At 45.2% G+C, this 19,432-nt stretch overlaps 1 protein-coding gene across 7 annotated transcripts in view; it reads right to left on the bottom strand.

Annotated features, from left to right (window-relative positions):
- The window catches only part of LOC146556007 (pleckstrin homology domain-containing family A member 5-like), a 153,186-nt gene that overhangs the window by 9,528 nt on the left and 124,226 nt on the right, over nt 1-19,432 (bottom strand). For 5 of the 7 annotated variants that reach the window (XM_085252358.1, XM_085252359.1, XM_085252361.1 and 2 more), the window contains 14 exons: nt 17,664-17,726; nt 17,498-17,578; nt 17,267-17,419; nt 15,771-15,872; nt 15,572-15,680; nt 14,649-14,692; nt 13,132-13,326; nt 12,689-12,818; nt 10,841-10,962; nt 8,274-8,465; nt 8,036-8,179; nt 7,188-7,307; nt 2,822-2,967; nt 2,368-2,522 (listed from right to left, as the gene is read on the bottom strand). In XM_085252358.1, coding sequence (XP_085108484.1) covers nt 2,368-2,522; nt 2,822-2,967; nt 7,188-7,307; nt 8,036-8,179; nt 8,274-8,465; nt 10,841-10,962; nt 12,689-12,818; nt 13,132-13,326; nt 14,649-14,692; nt 15,572-15,680; nt 15,771-15,872; nt 17,267-17,419; nt 17,498-17,578; nt 17,664-17,726 — 1,756 coding nt within the window. The remainder of the gene's footprint in view (nt 1-2,367; nt 2,523-2,821; nt 2,968-7,187; nt 7,308-8,035; nt 8,180-8,273; nt 8,466-10,840; nt 10,963-12,688; nt 12,819-13,131; nt 13,327-14,648; nt 14,693-15,571; nt 15,681-15,770; nt 15,873-17,266; nt 17,420-17,497; nt 17,579-17,663; nt 17,727-19,432) is intronic. The other 2 variants (XM_085252362.1, XM_085252364.1) reach the window with 1 other exon arrangement.

Below are 19,432 nucleotides of genomic sequence, written 5' to 3'. Positions count from 1 at the left end.
CCTAGCTGCTATCGGATATTTATATAGAGATCCTCCAGCTTCAAACTGTATCACCCTTCAAGGACCTGCAGTTCAAAAAAAGCTCCCCTCCGACAGCCAAACCCATCTGTTCTCTGATTGGATTGTTACATTTGTGATTGACATGACATTGACCAATCAGATGAAAGGAAGAAAAATAGGGTCAAAATTCGTACTTGTAACTTGCATGGTTTTTTTTTTCTAAGTCCACACACAAATCTTTTTTACACATACAAATCTTTTTTACGCACACACAAATCTTTTTTACACATACAAATCTTTTTTACGCACACACAAATCTTTTTTACACATACAAAATATTTATGACCACATTTTGAGCCCATAGCAGCACGTAACAGATAAATATTTGAAAAGAACCAGTCAGGCTGACTTGGTCCTGCAGAAAACTCCGACCCAGATGAAGGCCCTGGCAGGAGTAGTGGTCAGAAGAAAGCAAAGAAGCTATGCTGGGCACAACCTGAGCCAAGTCAGCTATACCTGCTGCGCGGGGGGAAATTATTAATATGCTTTTTGTGACATTTTTGTTTAGTGTAATTTTTCTAACATGAAATATTTGCCGTGGCTCCAAAAGGCTGGGAAACACTGCCGTAGAGGACAAACCAAGCTTCAAGTCCAAGAATGTCTGTAGGCTCTGAGACAGATGTGGGGAAGGGGAAAGAAGAATTTTGGCATTTCCAAACATTTCAAACCATTCAAAGCAGAAAACATGTGTCTTGTGTAGCTTCCTTGTATTTCTCTTATCTCTCCATTACAGTGTATTTGTCACAGTCCGGGGCAGCGGCCGTGTGAAGAGTGGAAAGGAGGACTCAAATGCAGCACTTACTCAGATGTGAAGGCGATTTATTGACAATATCAAACATAAAGTGGAGATGGCAAAACAGAACTAAGGATGAACTAAACTGGGATAAACTACACAAAGGAGTGGCAAACCTGAACATGAAGGGAGAACAGCAGGGAGAGCACGCAGGGGATTTCACAGGGTATGAACACAGACGACGCGACGAGGAGCAGAGGAAATCACACACTATAAGTACACAAAGAGACACTGGGAAATCACACACAGGTGGGAGACACAGCTGGACCTGATTAACCTGACGAGACAGGGGAACACTAACACCAGGGACCAATAGAGGGAGCACAAACCCAAAACCCAGTATCTAAAATCCCAAAACACAAACCATCCCAAAACAGCCCAAGAATAATAAAGAGAATAATAACAATAAGGAACACAAACACAAAGTCACTGAGTCATGGCCGCAGGACCATGACAGTATTCTATGGCTTTCTGAACCGCGAGATGCCCAGTGGTCAATATTCATCTCCCTAAAACAGTCACAGGGTCCATGACGACAAAAGCCATCAGAATGAACATCTCACAGCTGCAGCAAAACACACACAGAGTGGGCTTTTCTTCCACCTCTACAGCCAATACAACAAAAAAACTGAAAGCAGCCACCTGAGTTATTCCAGCTTCAGGTTAGACGCAGCATAAAGGTGCATGTAAAATGAAAACACTTATTTCTATATACACAGAGAGGAAAGTTAGATCGAACCACAAGTGGTCACGTAAGACTCATGTAGATGCTTTCTAAAGGCAGGAAAGCATAAGAGGGGTCACGCTTATCCTTCTTGATTGGTGTACAGTAAACATCACAGCCTGAAGCCTCTGGCAGCAGCTGTTAGCGTGAAGAAGAACAAGGATAAGTTCCTCATGCAGCAAAGGTTTCATCCCCGACACTTCAGTCTTCTTATCTTATACTTTTAGCTTAATGTAGATCTGCCAAAGTTCAATGACACATTTGATCAAATGTATTCACATGTTGCAATAATATAAATAAAGTGATTTCTCCGCTTAGTAATCAATAAGCTGTAATTCTGGTTATGCAATGCCAAAATATCCACCGACTGTTGGATAACTCGTATATTTCTAAATGTACCTGTGCAACGCCCCACGATGATGTCAGCACACAACATTTCTGACTTATTTCAGTTTTCAATGTTGAACTTTCCCTCATACGTACACACAGAAACATGGATAATGACACAGGATTGGTGAGGATACAGAGCGTAGCTAAAGTTACTGCTGAAATAAATTAGTCTTGTTTGTAGTGTTCAAAGATACTTTGGTATCAGGTCAAAATGTCCAGTGGAAAAATGAAACTAACCTGAGAATCAGTTTTTACTAACGTCGGTTTAAAAAAGATGATCTCGATATACATGAGACATATGTAAGCCGTAAGATTAACCAGTGTAAATGTTTTCACGTGTGATGAGTTAATATGCCTTTGATTTGGGTACAAAGAGGTCTTTGAAAGACTTTTGACTTACATGCCAAAATACTGTTGTTGTGTTTTTTGTTGTCTGCTGTCAGCTGGTTGTATGAATCCAGGCTCTTCCCGAGGTTCTTATCTCCCCTCGACGGTTGTGTCATCTCTTCGACCTCGGGCTCAGGGCTTGGAGTCTCAGGCTCAACAATCTGGAAGCTACAGTTGGTAGAAGCAGAACAGGTCATAACGACTGATTAGTTTCAATGATGGACATCAGACTGTAGCTCAGTATTTTTACAGCATCTTGTTTTGCTTTTCTCTGTAATGACAGCAGAGAACAAATACTATCGAGTTGGTGCTCCAGTGAGCTGTGTTTCCAATGTAGCTCTAAGCTGTTGTGTCAGTGCAAAGATAGGTACACCCACAGACACCCACAGACACCCACAGACACACACAGACACCCACAGACACACACACAGACACACACAGACACACACACAGACACACACAGACACCTGTTTTCAGTGGTGGCATTTGTAGGTGAGCTGGTCAGATCTTGCTCTCGGCTTTCATCGTCCTCGAAGGGCTCAAGGTTCACAATCTCCACCCGCTGAGGCTCCGTGCCCAAGTCCAGGATCACCACCTTTTGACTCTCACACAGCTAAAACACAGATTCACTTTCATGAGAGAATGCAGGGATCTGAAGGTTGGAAATAAATGCAGTGTCAGTTTAAGAAATGATTCAAAGCAAACTGACTGTGGCTGTTTTTACACAACAGCTACGACTGTATGATATGAAGTGTGCTGTTGGAGTTGGTACAGACAGCTGAAGCCTGTTAAAGGGCGACTAATGTCATTCTGAGTCAGCATTATTGACATCATCATTTCTTGAGATGGCGCCGGTGTGTGTGGCTGGCCGTCCTCGCCTGTGCTTCTGCTTTCTACCTTTCCTTCCCCTTTTACTGGACTTTGGCATAGTACTCCTTATTTTTTTGGTTTTATGCTCATCGTGTGGTTGTGCAATAATAACCTACGACAGACAAACGCTTTTAAATCTCCGATTCTCTTACTGGCATCGCTCGATCCATGCTGGAACCTGGGTGACGCCACCCTGTTACGGCTAGACTCCTCCACCAGTATTTCCTGGTTACCCCTTCCCAACCTGCACAAGAAACGTTACAGGAAACGGGGTAAAAGGAGGGGTCTCCGCGTCCGCCTCAAGGCTTACCTTAAAGCAAAGGCTACGGATTATCCATATGCTGGCCGTCTACGCTTCCTCCCCTCCTCCGGAGACCGCTTTGATGCTAAACTACTGAGCCATCGGTGGATCTGCCCCGCTGATTACAAGCCTACCCATACCCAGTTGCATGCCTTCCTGTTCGACCCTGGATTACGTCCTCCAGACGTGGCGTCCATCACAACAACCTAAGCGCTCTGCGACGTGCTACCAGTGGTGACCTAGCTGCCTGGACTCGTATGGCTTTACTAAATGTCAGGTGACTGGCGAACAAGACCTTTCTTTTAAATGACTTTTTCCTCACTACTGGACTGGACGTTTTACTCCTGACGGAGACCTGGATTCGCCCCGGTGAGTCCATCCCCTTCTCCGAGCTTCTCCCCCCAGACTGTGCCTTTTTTAGACTTACTGGCCGAGGTGGTGGCTTAGCTTCGGTTTTTAAAAATAACCTCCAGCAGCTCCCCTCCCCTACCTACCCCAGCTTTGAGGCTCAGCTGCTGGAGATGACTGACTGTTAGGCTACTCTGTGTGTCGCGGTCTATCGCCCACCTAAATACAATAAGACTTTTATCTCTGAATTTGCCGACCTTGTAGGATCTGTTCTTTTTAAACATGGCTGTGTTCTTATTACTGGATTTTAATATACACGTCTGCTGTAAGGACGACCCGTCAGCTGAAGACTTTCTTGCATTAACTGACTCTTTTAACCTCGTTCAGTGGGTAAATGAACCTACCCACGCTAAGGCTTGGACATTTGCATCAAGGATATAAACAATGTGGGGATCTCCGACCACGCCACAGTCATGTTGACTTAGATAATACTGCACCCTGAGTTCCTGCTTTACGTGTAGTTGATGCTGAAACTGTGGCAAATTTCTCTCTGTCTTTCCTGAATTCTGCGTCCACTTCTTTTGATTGTTCTGCCTCTCATATGGTTGAAGACTTTGCAAACACCTTGTTATCCATATGCTCCTCTATCCTTGACACTGTTGCACCTGTTAAAATGAAGCGCCCTACAGCCTTTTCCCAACGCTGGTTAAACGACTCCACACGCGCCTTACGACGTGTTTGCCGCCATGATGAGAGGAGGTGGAGAAAAGATAAACTCCAGGTATCCTGTGAAATCCTATGTGTCAGCCGCTCGAAATTTCAAACTGCTGCTAAAATGGCGAAAGCGGCTTTCTTATCAAAAATGATCCTGGCTCATGGTCACAACCCCTGAACGCTATTTAAAATTTTAATTCGGTGGTCAATCCCCGTCCTGATATGCTGCTGCCGTGCTCGCCGGATCTTTGTGAACAACTTTTAAATCACTTCTTAGATAAAGTTTCTTCTCTTCCTCGCTTCCTGTTTCTGCTCCTGGTTGTTCATTAACCCTCCATCAGTTTGAGCCCGTGTCACTCCTTACTCTGAAGCGATTAGCTGAACAACTGAATAACACTACTCCTATATATGATATCCTCCCGTCTCGCATAGTCAAGGACTGCTTCGACGTAATTGGACCCAGTATTTTATGTTTAATGAATCCTTCTTCAGTCTCTGGCTGCGTCCCGTCAGCTTTGAAACATGCCGTAGTCCAGCAACAGAAACCTTGATAGTAATAATTATGTGAATCACAGGCCGATCTCTAAAGTTGTCGAGAGGATAGTTCTTTCACAAGTCCAGGCGTATTTGGATGTGAACGACATTATTGATAAATTCCAGTCTGCCTTTAAACCACGTCACAGCACTGACACAGCTTAGAGTCCTTAATGTTCTTCTTCTAATTGCTGATACTGGACGTGCTGCGGTCCGAGCTCTATTGCATTTATCCTCGGCTTTTGACATGGTGGATCACAGCATCTTGTTAGAGAGGCTTGAGCATACTGTAGGCATTAGAGGTGTCGCCCGTGGTTGGTTTAAATCATACCTCTCCAACAGGTCCTTCTCGGTCGACCTGGGCACCTGCTCTTCCTCCGCTGCACCCGTCTGCTGTGGCGTGCCTCAAGGATCTGTGCTGGGCCCTATTCTACTCTCTAATCTTTGAGAAATACAATATCGCTTATCACTGTTACGCTGACGATATACAGATCTACTGATCCTGCCTGGTCTCTGCACTGCTTTCAAAGAGTGGCTCTTAGGAAACTAAAATCATTGTGTTTGATAGTAATATTCCTCGTGGACAGTTTTGTGATGCCTTTGGTTCCCTTGCCAGCTCCCTCTCTGACACTGTTAGCAGTTTGGGTGTGTTGCTGCAAAGTGTCCGCTGTAGTTAGATCTAGTTTCTACCAACTGCGTCTCATTTCTAAGACTAAGCATTATGTTCCGCATAAGGACCTGGAAAAGCTTGTTCACGCCTTTGTGACCTGTAGGCTGGATTACTGCAACTCCCTTTATTTCAGTCTTCACTCGGCCCTTCTTCATAGACTGCAAACTGTTCAAAATGACGGGAACTGGGAGGTTTGCCTCTATTACCCCTGTTCTAGCTGACCTGCACTGGCTACCCATTAAATTCCACATCCAATTTAAAATACTGCTGCTTACTTTTAAAATGATCAACAACACTGTCATGGTCCTGGGTCTTTTGACCCAGCGTTTTAAGTTTGAGTTTATTTTGTTCATTAGGTTATCTAAGTTCATTTGGTTATTAGACTCCTTGTGTTTTCTTCCCCTGTATTTAAGCTTCCCCTCACCCTTCGTGTTTCATGCTGCGTGTCTTATGTTATCAAGTTTGTATTATTATGCCTAAGTGTTTCTAGTTATTATTTTCCCCTCGTGTTTCCAACCATGTTAAATCTCCCCTGCTCTTCATGCGTTTCATGTCTGTGTCTTACGTTGTCAAGTTCGGGTTGTCATGTCTATGTCTCATTATGTTTCCTGTTTTATTGTGAAGAGGTCTGGTGTTCTGTGTTCATCATGTTCAGTTTTACTCTCCCACTGTGACGTCATTATGTTCATGTGTGCCAGCTGTTTCCTCATGTGTCTCCACTTCCCCTAATCACCTCCTGTGTATTTAAGTCCTCTGTTTTCAGTGTGTGATTGTCAGGTCGTCTGTTGTCCACGCCATGTTTCCTATGCCATGCTTCCAAGTTTCTTGTCTAGGTTTTTCTTATTGTTTGTTTAGATTTCCCAGTTTAGGTTTGTGTTAATTTTGCTTCAGTTTGCCTTGCCCTTTGTTTGTACCTTTTTTACCAGCCATATTAAACGGCTCGCTTTTTGTTAACATTCAAGTTTTGTTCCCTGTTCCTTGGAGTCTGCATTTTGGGTCCTTTTTCAATTCATACAGTCTGCCCTCGCCAGACTGTGACAAACACAGCCCTGAGCTACCTGATCGAGCTCCTTAGTTCGTACATTCCTGCTCGAGCACTAAGATCGTCTACTCAGTTGCTCCTGGTGCAGCTCGTCTAAGAAACTGGCTCGTCTCTTCCTGAGTCCCTTTGGGAGAATCACCAGTTCTGCTGCTGTGTGATTACAGCCACCTGCTTCTATGGAAATCCCACTTTCCACGTTTCCCAGTTAAAGCCGTTTCCTTCTAGTTCTCGATCTTAAGTATCTGACATCCTTCCTATCACCACTAAACAAGTTTGGTCATACTAATAAACAGTATTGACTATCTTTACACTGCTATCTGCTACACACAGCTGTCCGGAGAAATAAAACAGTACCTCATGATCTAATCTGCCCATCGTAACCTGTGGCTCTTCCACACTCTTCAGGCCCGTGTTCCCGTCTTGCTTTACTTCCTCACATTTGCCATTTTTCACCTCCTCTGCTGTGGGCATCTCCTGCAGATAGAAATAAAAATGATTCTGGTGCTGTGTGTACAGAGTGCAGCAAGTGTTGTGTATAAAAACACTCAGTCTCTTTCACAATGGAAACAAGACCACAAAAAACAAGACTTAGAAAGACGTAGAAAACTGAATATGCAGTCTACATTTGCATCTCATGAAGGTCATATGTCGCTGTTTTTGCGTGAAGCTTCTAAGTCTTGGATGAAAATGTTATCAATAGTAGTCTCACTCCAGCCCAGTAGTGGTGCAGAGTTACTGACTTTGGCTGTGACTTCTCCGTGTGGTCACATCTGCCTCCCTCACTCTAATCCTTGCATCCTCTTCTGTTTATATCAGCCCTCTGCATTCCCTTGTTTACTACATCCATGAATTTTCTCTGTGGTCCTCCTCTTTTCATTCTGCCTGGCAGCTCCACCTTAAATATCTTTGCCTCTCCAACCTCGTCTCCAAACTGCACAGCCTGAGTCGACGTATTCGTTTCCTAACACTCCGACCTCTTGCTCCACCTTCGCTCGTCTTGTCATCTTCCCTTTCACTGTTTTCCTTCTGGCACAAATCCCCCCTAATACACTGGTCTACTTACTCCACCGTCCCAGCCTTTATATTGTGCATTGCTTTGGTTGGTTGTCCACAGGTATCTGAACTCATCTATTGTCATTCCCTCGATCCTTTGCACCTGTAATTGTGAGTACATTGCAAAAATAATGTGAATAAATTCAAACCTTTGCAACAGTCAGCGTTCTTTCTGTGCAGTTTCCTGCAGCGTCAACAGAAGCTCTGCTCTGCTCCTTGTGCTCCACCTTCAGCTGCTGCAGTGCAGCCTCCAGCTCCAAAGGGTCTGCACCGGCTCCTGCTGGGATACGACTCTGCACAAGGGGGAACATAAACCCCTGAGTTAAGTGACAGATTTCAAACCGCAGAGGTCACATCTGAACTGAAGCGTGTGTGTGAGAGACACACCTGCAGAATAAGAAATGGATTGTCTTTGCTGAAGGACGGTGAGCGGGTTGGGGTTTCTTTCTTTTTCTCACGGAGCAACAAGGCCTCCTGATTTCTTCTTAGTCGATCCAGTTGCTCCTCTACACTCATCCTTGTTCTGCCCACCTCTCTCTCCCCAAATCCTATTTGATCCACTGCACTTTTGGGACGATCCTGCACGGGAAAAGACTTTTCACCTCAAACTGTGACTGTGGCTTTCAGAGAGGGTATGCAACATTTTAACAAAAGATTAAAAATTCACTTGCAAGCACAGTCTGAAATTTAAATATTGCCACAAAGAAGTTCACATTTCCCCAGAAGACTTCAGCTCCAGTTACTTTGTTTTGTTGGCCTTTAACGACCCGAGCTCTGGAGTAAGTGCAGGGTCATCATGTTGTTCATGTAGATATTAATCATGTGTGAATACAAAGTGACTACGCTGCCTTTTACTGTAACTAGCTCACAAAAATACACTACAGTTATACTAGTTTGACACCACACTGTGTGTCTCAGCACCACATGGAAGCTCCTGTCAGGCATCATAGCGGCTAAGATGAACAGGCATGTGGCTCAATGCACACTCCTCATGACAAAGGAATTACCAGAGGAGCGAAACACCAGCTGCTGGTAGACCGAGCAGTCAGCCAAGTCTGCAAGACCAGGCTGACCAACCTGTGCACTGCCTGGACTGATTAGAGGAAGGCCTATGACTCAATGCCCCACAGCTGGATACTGGAATGCCTAGACCTGTACAAGATCAATGGGACCCTAAGAGCCTTCATCAGGAACTCAATGGGGATGTGGCGTACAACACTAGAGGCCAACTCCAAGCCCATAGCACAAGTCACTATCAAGTGCGGGATCTACCAAGGAGATGCTCTGTCCCCACTGCTGTTCTGCATAGGCCTGAACCCCCTCAGTGAGATCATTAACAAGACTGGCTACGGATACCGACTACGGAACGGAGCAGTTGTCAGCCACCTCCTGTACATGGATGACATCAAGCTGTATGCCAAGAATGAACGAGACATCGATTCACTGATCCACACTACCAGGCTATACAGCAATGACATTGGAATGTCGTTCGGACTGGAGAAGTGTAGCCGGATGGTGACAAAGAGAGGGAAGGTAGTCAGAACTGAGGGGATTGAACTACCAGAAGGCAACATTGCAGACATAGAGGACAGTTACAAGTACCTGGGGATCCAGCAGGCGAATGGGAACCATGAAGAGGCCGCTAGAAAAGCTGCAACCACCAAGTACCTGCAGAGGGTCAGGCAAGTCCTGAGGAGTCAGCTGAATGGTAAGAACAAGATCCGGGCCATCAACACGTACGCCCTGCCCGTGATCAGGTACCCTGCTGGGGTAATAGGCTGGCCAAAGGAGGAGATAGAAGCCACTGACCTCAAGACAAGAAAGCTCCTTACCATGCATGGAGAGTTTCACCCCAAGTCCAGCACCCTGAGGCTGTACGCTAAGCGGAAGGAAGGGGGCCGGGGACTGGTGAGTGTCAGCACCACAGTCCAGGATGAGACAAGGAACATCCAAGAATACATTGGGAAGATGGCCCCAACTGACCGAGTGCTCAGTGAATACCTCAGGCAGCAGAAACCCAAGAAAGAGGAGGGAGACGAGGAACCATCATGGAAGGACAGGCCCCTGCACGGTATGTACCACCGGCAGATAGAGGAGGTGGCTGATATCCAGAAATCCTACCAGTGGCTGGACAAAGCTGGACTGAAAGACAGCACAGAGGCACTAATCATGGCAGCACAAGAACAAGCTCTGAGCACAAGATCCATAGAGGCTGGGGTCTATCACACCAGGCAAGACCCCAGGTGCAGGCTGTGTAAAGATGCCCCAGAGACAATCCAGCACATAACAGCAGGGTGCAAGATGCTAGCAGGCAAGGCATACATGGAACGCCATAACAAAGTGGCCGGCATAGTGTACAGGAACATCTGTGCCGAGTATAACCTGGAAGTCCCGAGGTCAAAATGGGACACGCCCCCAAGGGTGGTGGAGAACGACCGAGCTAAGATCCTGTGGGACTTCCAGATACAGACGGACAAAATGGTGGTGGCTAACCAACCGGACATAGTGGTGGTAGACAAACAGAAGAAGGCGGCCGTAGTGATCGATGTAGCGGTTCCCAATGACAGCAATATCAGGAAGAAGGAACACGAGAAGCTGGAGCAGATCCCGGGAACAACATCGGAGATCTCTGTCCAGAAGAGCGCAGTCCTGGGAACAGCTAAGATACTGCAGGACCCTCAAGCTCCCAGGCCTCTGGTAGAGGACCCGAGCCTGAAGGATAAACCGCCCGCAGGGGCGTGCTGGGTGTATATATATATATATATATATATATATATATAGAGAGAGAGAGAGAACAGAGTCACCAAATGAAGATGATTCTGCTTCTGATCTATATTTACGAGCGGTCAGTGAGAGAGTGCTTCATTTCCTTTTATGTACTCCGAATAAATGCGTCAGACATGACTTGCCCTCGTAGTGCAACAGATTTACCACACTATAAAGGTGAAACTTACAGATCTGGATTCAGGTTTCTTGGTCTTCCTCAGGGTAACGTAGGAAGCAATAGTGGAGGACTCGGCAGGGCTCATTGGGGATTTGGTCCTGGGGGGGATGACACCCACTCGGTACGGGGACACTGTTGGAGAAACAGCCGGAAAATGCTCTCACTCACACATTAATGAAAAACAACTAAAAGGACTAAAAACAATATATAGGCTATGTGTTTTAACTGAACCAAGTTAGTATGAGGTCCCAACGTTACCAACACAGATGTGAGAGAAATATTCTTTCCAGTAGGGCTGATGAAGGCCTGAAAAGGTCAAAGGACAAAGCCTCACCTGTGGCCAGTAAACACTTTCTACATTCAGTGACCATGAATGACATCTTCTAAAACTTGACGAATTGATTGAATAATATAAGATAGCCCAGATCTGTCTTTACTATTAATACCCTTTAACAGATACATTCCCCGACCAAAAAACCATCGCCACCAAAAAAACTCTAGTACGTAGTTGGACTGCCTTTAGCTTTGATTACGGCATGCATCTGCTGTGGCATTGTCTCCACAAGCTTCTGCAATGTCACAACATTTATTTCCATCCAGTGTTGCATTAATTTGTCACCAAGAACTTGCACTGATGATGGTGGAGTCTGACCGCTGTGCAAAGCCTTCTCCAGCATCCCAAAGAGTCTTAATGGGGTTAAGGTCTGGACTCTGGTGGCCAGTCAATGTGTGTGAAAAGGATGTCTCATGCTCCCAGAGCCACGCTTTCACAGTTTGAGCCAGATGAATCCTGGCATTGTCACCTTGGAAATATGCCCGTGCCATCAGAGAAGAAGAAACCCATTGATGGGATAACCTGGTCATTCAGGGAGTCAGCGGACCTCCTTCTTGGAGCACATGCTGTTGCTGAACCTAGACCTGACCAACTGCAGCAACCCCAGACCACAGGCTTGTAGGCACCAGGCATGACGGGGGCATCACTCCATCTGCCTCTCCTCTTACCCCGATGCGCCCATCCCTCTAGAACAGGGTAAGTCTGGACTCATCAGACCACATGACCTTCTTCCATTGCTCCAGAGTCCAGTCTTTATGCTTGCTAGCAAACTGAAGCCTTTTTCCCGGTTTGCCTCTCTGATTACTGGTTTTATTATGGCTACACAGCTGTTCAATCCCAATTCCTTGAGCTTCCCATTGTGCTGGTGGAAATGCTCTTACATTCACTATTAAACATAGCCCTGAGTTCTACTGTTGTTTTTCTTCGATTTGATTTCACCAAACGTTTAATTGATTGCCGATCACAATCACCACACTTCTTCCTCGAAGACCATGGATCCCCACTATCCTTCCACTTTTTAATAATGCGTCGGACAGTTCTTAACCCAATTTGCGTAGTTTCTGCAGTCTCCTTGGATGTTTTCTCTGCTTGATGCATACCAATGATTTGACCCTTCTCAAACACACTAACATCTTTTCCACAACCACGATATGCATCTTTCGACATGGTTGTTTATGAAATGTGAAGCAACTCATTGCACCAGTTGGGGTTGAATAACTTGTTGCCAGCTGATAATCGCCCATGCAGTAACTGTCCAACAGGAGGCTCGAACCTATTTGCTTAGTTAAATCCAGCGGGCAACTTTTATAATAAGTGTGGCTTGTGGCTCGGCTGCAGGGGTCAGCCCGCCAGAGGGACCCGCTCAGCCCAATCCGGACATCAGTGCCCCGAACCCACTGCTCCACCCCCTCTGCAGCCAAGCCACACCCCGTCACGAAACGCCAGCTTCTTTAAAGCACAGTAAAAACAGTGCAGCGAGAATGAGGCTACCACTGAGAGTCACACACTGATTAATAAATGTACCTTTGGATGATGCGCCGTCTTTACTTTCAGTCTCAGCCTTGTCCTTCTCTTCACCGTTGGCCTCGTCCACTTCCTCGTTCACCGTGGTCAGCTCTGGCTCGCTCTTATATAGCCGGTAATCTGGAGCTTGCTTTGAGTGCAATAGGAAGGAAATCTCAGGATAAGAATACATTCATACACAAGTTCAGTCAGGCACACATAACACTGATATGAATTAGATGTATTTGAACTTGTTGAGGAACAGATGCACATGAATTTATTCTTTAGGATGGGGTCTGGAAATAAAAGGCGAGAGATGGCTGAGAACACGGAATCCTGTGAAATGAGGAGCTCGGGTGCATTGGCTCGGTGTACTGAAGTGTGCCAGTCACAGCAAACTGAGGATGTTGGGGGCTGATGTGGTCGGGAGAGGGTGGGGCATGAACGCGTTCAGCGATTCTTACACTGTGTGCTCCATTCCTGGTGCCGGTTTTGCAGTCTTCAGGACGATAATTGTGGGAGGGCATGGGGCCACCACGGTGCGAGTGGTGGGGGGGCACTTGAGGGGGGCGGTCTGATGAGTCGTAGTACTGGGGGAGAGGCGGGCGGGGGGGTACGCTGTTGCCCTCCTTGGGAGGACTGAGTGGCTGAGTGACTGCCTGTAGACAGTTAACACAACGGGGCTCAAAGAAAGGACAGCGCTCCTGTCATGCTGTACAAATGCTGCTCGTCACCAAGAACACTCAGCCTGACTGGACCAGTTTCTGCAAACTGGGATGGAGACACCTCGGCTTGTGCTGGAAATACTCAAACATCACTCTGACTCCAAATGTGTTCTTCTGAGACTTGCTGTTATGGGTGCATTCACAACGACAACAACACAAACTACACTATAAGTATGTTATTAATGGAACATATCAGTGTTAGCGGTAAACACGCATCCTAACGACATGTAAAGAGCTACGGTAAGAGTGAAATATCTGGTTCTGTGAGACGGGACAGGACTTTATTTTTAGTTTTACACCTGTTCACTCTGTCTGCTACTCGCCATCGAGCGCATACTCTACAGGACCGCGGTCCCTCGTTCATCGTGGGAGTTGCGTTCTAAAAATAACCCGCGATAAGTGAAATCCGTGAAGTAGCCAACTTTATTTTTTACAATTATTATAGATGTGTTAAGGCTGTAAAACCCGTCCCTACACAGTTTATAAACTTTTCTCGCACAGGCAGGAACATTTTCACACTTTTCTCTGTTGTTTAAACTCTCAAAGTTCAAACCTTCGTAGAAAGTCCAGTATTACAGAATGAAACCAAACACACCTGCAGGTGACGACGTTTCGTCGACATTGTCGTGTTCGTCAGAGAAAACTTACAAACATACAGTGCAGCACTTCGGAGTCACGCTGCTACTGATCAAAGATTTATGTAAATTGGACAAGCTGAACACATTCTGTACTGTACAGGGGACACGGCACAAGATTGATTGACACTTGTCTACAGCCAATCAGGACACAGAACACAATGTGCTGTAAAAAAAAAAAAGCATGCAAAATTGTGCACAAAAAAATCCACGAAACAGCAATGCTGCAAAAGGTGCACCGTGTTATAGCGAGGCACCGCTGTAACTGAAGAAGCTAATCTCACCAGCATCATGGAAAGTATCTGTGGAAACAGACAAACCTGAAACGCCACAAAAACAGCTGAGCGAGCGGATTTCTACACTGAACTCAAACATCGACCTGTCCAGTACGAAACCTTTGAGCTACACAATCTCTATTCAGCTGTGAAACAACAGACAGCAAAGCCATCACACACACTCCTGCTGAACAATTTGACCACGTGCTTCATGCTAACCCTTCAGCTGGAGCTCAAACAAAGCCATCTTGGTTGGGCTAGAAAGACGCCAGAAATCTCTGAAGTCAAAACAAACGTAACTAAAACAGAATCATATGACAGGGGTGTAATGTGCACACTGCCGTACCTCATTCTTCTGCTGGATGCTGAGTGGCTTTGAACCAAGAAAACCTATTAAACAGACAGAAATTGGAGAAAAGAGACAGAAGTGAAGAAGTTTGCGATCACTGAAGATACGTGAATGCATCAGGTGCCACTGCAAAATGGAGTTCTACATCTTCCTCACAAGATGATTCATCTTTCAGGTATCCAACACTTTGTAACGCACAGAAAACACAACATAGATTTACTGACAAGCCAAAGCAGAATATTAACAGGGTAGATTTAACCAGAAGGCTAAAGACGCGATATCACAGAATCACAAAAAATAGTCTATAACAAGGACCCTATGCAGAAAACGCACACACAGGGCCACCGTGTCCATTTCACGCTTTGTGTGTGTGAAATGGACACGGATGCACGGAGATATTTCACTTCATGCCAACACGAGAACAATGACGGCAAAGACAATATTAACATGTTTACGTGTATATTAAAAACAGCAGCTAGGCTGTCAGCATCACCGGGTCTCACAGTGTGTCAGTGTATTGTTGGCAGAGCCGTGTAATGACACGTTGTCATGGAAACATAAAACTAGAAACTACAACAGGGCACCAAACGTAACCGACGGTGACTATAACGGCTCTTTCTAAAAGATAAGAGTGACAACCAAGCGAAGGCCGTGACCTGACGACTGAAACGCTGCAACGAGCAAAGCTGCAAAAACAAATCAAATGTACATTTTGACACACAGAAGCAAAAAGTGGTGAAGCAGCTGCTTTTTCTTTAAACCTCCGGCAGGATCAAGATTTGGTTTTGTTCAAAGAGACTGACCGTGGCGTGTTTACAAGAACTGTTTAGAACCTTGAAATTGTATCCAAGACATCAGACACACGCATGCAAGCAAGAACGTAAGAATGTGATGGTGGAGGTGCTGAGGGAGGGCCTCACTGCTATTTGTGCTCCGCTGGGGTTTGCTCTTGGACAGCGCCTCCATCACATCCTGGATCCTCCACAGCTCTTTCTGGATCTGAATGTGCCGCTGACTTGGAGGCTCTGTCTGAAGACACACAGAGACACACATCCAAATATTCTGTTCAAAGTTAACCACCGTGTAAAGTAAGAGTGTGTGTGTGTGTGTGCGTGCTACCTGTGGGCTGCCCAGGGCCTCCAGCTGTTCCAGTAGGTTGGATTTGGCCAGAGTAACATCTGCTTCCAGTAGGTCGTACTCCCTCCAGGAGCACTCTAGCTCCTGAAACAGGACACCAACAGCAGTCGGTTTGTGTTTATCTGTGCGGGTTTTCTTTCCCGTGTCTCCTCTTTTAGGTTCGGGAACCTTTGCCCTCTTTCTCGTCTGTCAGGTTTGCGTGGCATTTCTGTGAGTTCCCCCGGTACATCAGTCCTAAACCAACAGACACAAGGACCAGAGACCCCGAAATCTGCAGCCGAGCAAAGACTGAACTTGTGCTTGTTCCTGAAAAGACTTCCTGCACAATCATGTGGATTCCCATCTACTATCATTAGACTGGCTGCATAGGATATGCAGGGTATGGTTTAGAGGATGGATCTCTTAGAGCCCCGATCCAGTGTGTGACCACTCACAGTGTAGCTAGAGTAGATCCAGCCTTTAGGTATGGGCTCAAAATGTGGTCATAAATATTTTGTACTTGTAAAAAAGATTTGCATGTGTAAAAAGAATTTGTGTGTGGACTTAGCCAAAAAAACCCTGCAAGTTACAAGTACGAATTTTGACCCTATTTTTCTTCCTTTCATCTGATTGGTCAATGTCATGTCAATCACAAATGTAACAATCCAATCAGAGAACAGATGGGTTTGGCTGTCGGAGGGGCGCTTTTTTGAACTGCAGGTCCTTGAAGGGTGATACAGTTTGAAGCTGGAGGATCTCTATATAAATATCCGATAGCAGCTAGGTCCCTTAACTTTCAGTAGCTGTTGAAAGGAAAAAGTTGTGGTATATCAGTGGTTAGAAATCTTTTTTACACATACAAATCTTTTTTACAAGTACAAAATATTTATGACCACATTTTGAGCCCATATTTAGGAGCTTATTTGTTATATTTAGAACATGCACCATTAAAAAAACACAAAATAAAAGATTTAAAATGCAGATATATAACTGTCACCTGATTCTGTTTCCTTCACTGTTGTTCACATCAAAGCTGTCACAAACATAAACACAGTGGAAGCCACACCGCTATGGAAACAAAGGCTTCGGCTGCGCTACATGCTGGTGTTCTTGGAGTTGAAAGGAGGCTTTCCCAGTACTGTGACTGGTCAAAGAACAAAACATTTTCTTACTCTGTAATCATCAGGAAACGCGTCTGTAACAGCAGTGCAGAAGTATTATTGTTGTAAAGAAATGTATATTTGGGTTTGTATATTCTGGTGTTTATCAAGGAAATTAAATGAAGAGTAAAAGCTAATCAATAACCTTACCAGCATGTATCACAGTAACGCCAGTAAAAGCTGATTTTTACTCTCCATAAGGAGTCTAGGTGATGTTCCACTGTGAGACACGCAATAAATATTCAGTAGCAAGTCCTATTCCATAAAACTGTGGCTGCTTTTCCAAGCATAAATGTCCCTACATGTCGGGTGGTGATGTGTGAGAGCATGCATGCTCACAGTGCTGACTCGGGACAGCTCCCTGCAGGTGCTGAGCAGCCCATTTTGCAGCACATCTCTCTGTTGGACCAGGCTCTGTGTGGCTGCTGCATTGGAGTCACTCTGTTCACTCAGCTCCTGACTGGCAGACAGCAGCGCTGTCTCCAGAGTGTGCTGCCACACAACACACAAAAATTATTACTGCATATCCGCAAAGAGAGCAACACACATGCACAGAGTGCACAGCTGTACCTTCTCTCTGTGTAGCTGCTGCAGTTTCTCCTCCTGCATCCTCACTGCTTTGTCCTGCTCACACAGTCTGCTCAGCTTGGTCTAACACAGCCACACAAACATGCCCATCAGTAAACGTGTCTTTGAAACGTGTCAATCATTTCACTGAGAGCTGCGGCCGTCTTACATCTATGTCAGCCTCCTCTGGGCGCTGGACGAAGGCGCCGTCTTTGTAGTCATCTGAACTCGTCTGAAGAAGAGAAACAGTCAGAGATGGACACTAAGGGGCAACACATCTGGTACAACGGAGAGCTCCAGGTCAGTTTTTCAAAAAATATTAAGAAATGTCACAGAATGCATTCAGGGATTACTTCTCGACTTGTTATACACTAACAGTCAAAAGTTTGGACTCGCCTTCTCATTTGTTGTCGTTATTTTTGCTACTTTCTACATTATAGATACAAACTGACATCAGATATATGAAGTAAGATATATGGACTCATGTAGCAAAGGAAAAACTATGTTTTATATTTTTGATTTCTGTAAGTAGCTGCTCTTTGCTTTGTTGACAGCGCGGCAAACCCTCGGCCTTCTCTCAGCGAGCTTCATGATGTTGTCACCGGAAACGGCTTCACCCGGCAGGTGAGCCTGTCAGGGTTCGTTTGTGGAATTTGTTGCCTTCTTAATGGGGTTGGGACCATCAGGTGTGTTGTGCAGAAGTCAGGTTGCTACACAGACTGTTAGAATTCATATTATGGCAAGAACCAGTCAGCTAAGAAAAGAGAAACAACAGGCCATCATTACTTTAAGAACTGAAGATCAGTCAGTTGGAAAATTGCTAAAACTTTGAATGTGTCCAAGTGGAGTCGCAAAAACATCAAGACTACGATGAAACCGTCTCACATGAGGACGCCCCAGGAAAGGAAGACCAAGAGTCCCTCATTCATCCGAGTCACCAGCCTCAGAAATCACAAGTTAACAGCAGCTCAGATTAGAGATAAGTCTAAATCTGAGATCTTTGGTTCCAACTGCAGAAAAGGTGAATGGATGGCGTACACAGTCACCTGACCTAAACCCAGTGGAGATGGTTTGGGATGGAGCGCAGAGTGAAGGCAACGGACCAACAAGTGCTCAGCATCTCTGGGAACTCCTTCAACACTGTTGGAAACCATTTCAGGAGACGACCTCATGAAGCTCACGGAGACGCCAAGAGTGAGCGAAGCAGGAATCAAAGGGTGGATATCAGGAAGAATCTAAGATATACAACATGTTATTTCACACATCTTTGTTTCCTACATAATTCCACATGCGTTCATCCGTAGTTTGATGCCTTCAGTGAGAATCTGCAATATAAATATTCATGAAAATAAAATAAAAAAACATGAAATGAGAAAGCATGTCCAAACTTTTGACTGTGTGTTTAATTTAATCCCACATGATATAAATTATTGTGTCAGGATTTGTCTTTCCTGAATACAGTGGGCAAAAATTGTTCATATTACACTTGTTGTTTATTACAAGAGCATGAAATGATGCAGTGATGATGGGATATTGTTGATATTTACTAATCCTGCTTGAAGCTGCTTACCCAGATGTTACCACGGCTGCTGTGGATCACATTAGAAAGTACAAACACGCATCGCCAGCGTAGCTTCAGCAAACTATAATATGCTGATAAACAAACTCTTACATATTGCCTCCTACACTTTAGTCTGATTTGCAGCAATGAGGTTGTGCTCTACCAAGAAACAAGTCAACCTTTTTTTAAGGCAACTTTTTGTTGGAATCAGTCCCAAACAACTGTCCCAGAAAATGACCGGTGTTCACTATACAAAGTAGGGCTGCCACAAACGATTATTTTGATAGTCGACTAGTCACACATTATTTTTGCGATTAGTCGACTAATCAGATCATCATCCATTGGACGTAAAACTACAGCTTATTGCACCAGCAGCA

The sequence above is a fragment of the Mchenga conophoros genome, linkage group LG17, assembly GCF_057382185.1.
Source record: "Mchenga conophoros isolate Kocher_MC1m ecotype Shallow Benthic linkage group LG17, M_conophoros_male_GT1.1, whole genome shotgun sequence".
Classification (NCBI taxonomy): domain Eukaryota; kingdom Metazoa; phylum Chordata; class Actinopteri; order Cichliformes; family Cichlidae; genus Mchenga; species Mchenga conophoros.
The sequence above is the reverse complement of the archived record's forward strand: the minus strand, read 5'-3'. Positions and strand labels throughout refer to the sequence as shown.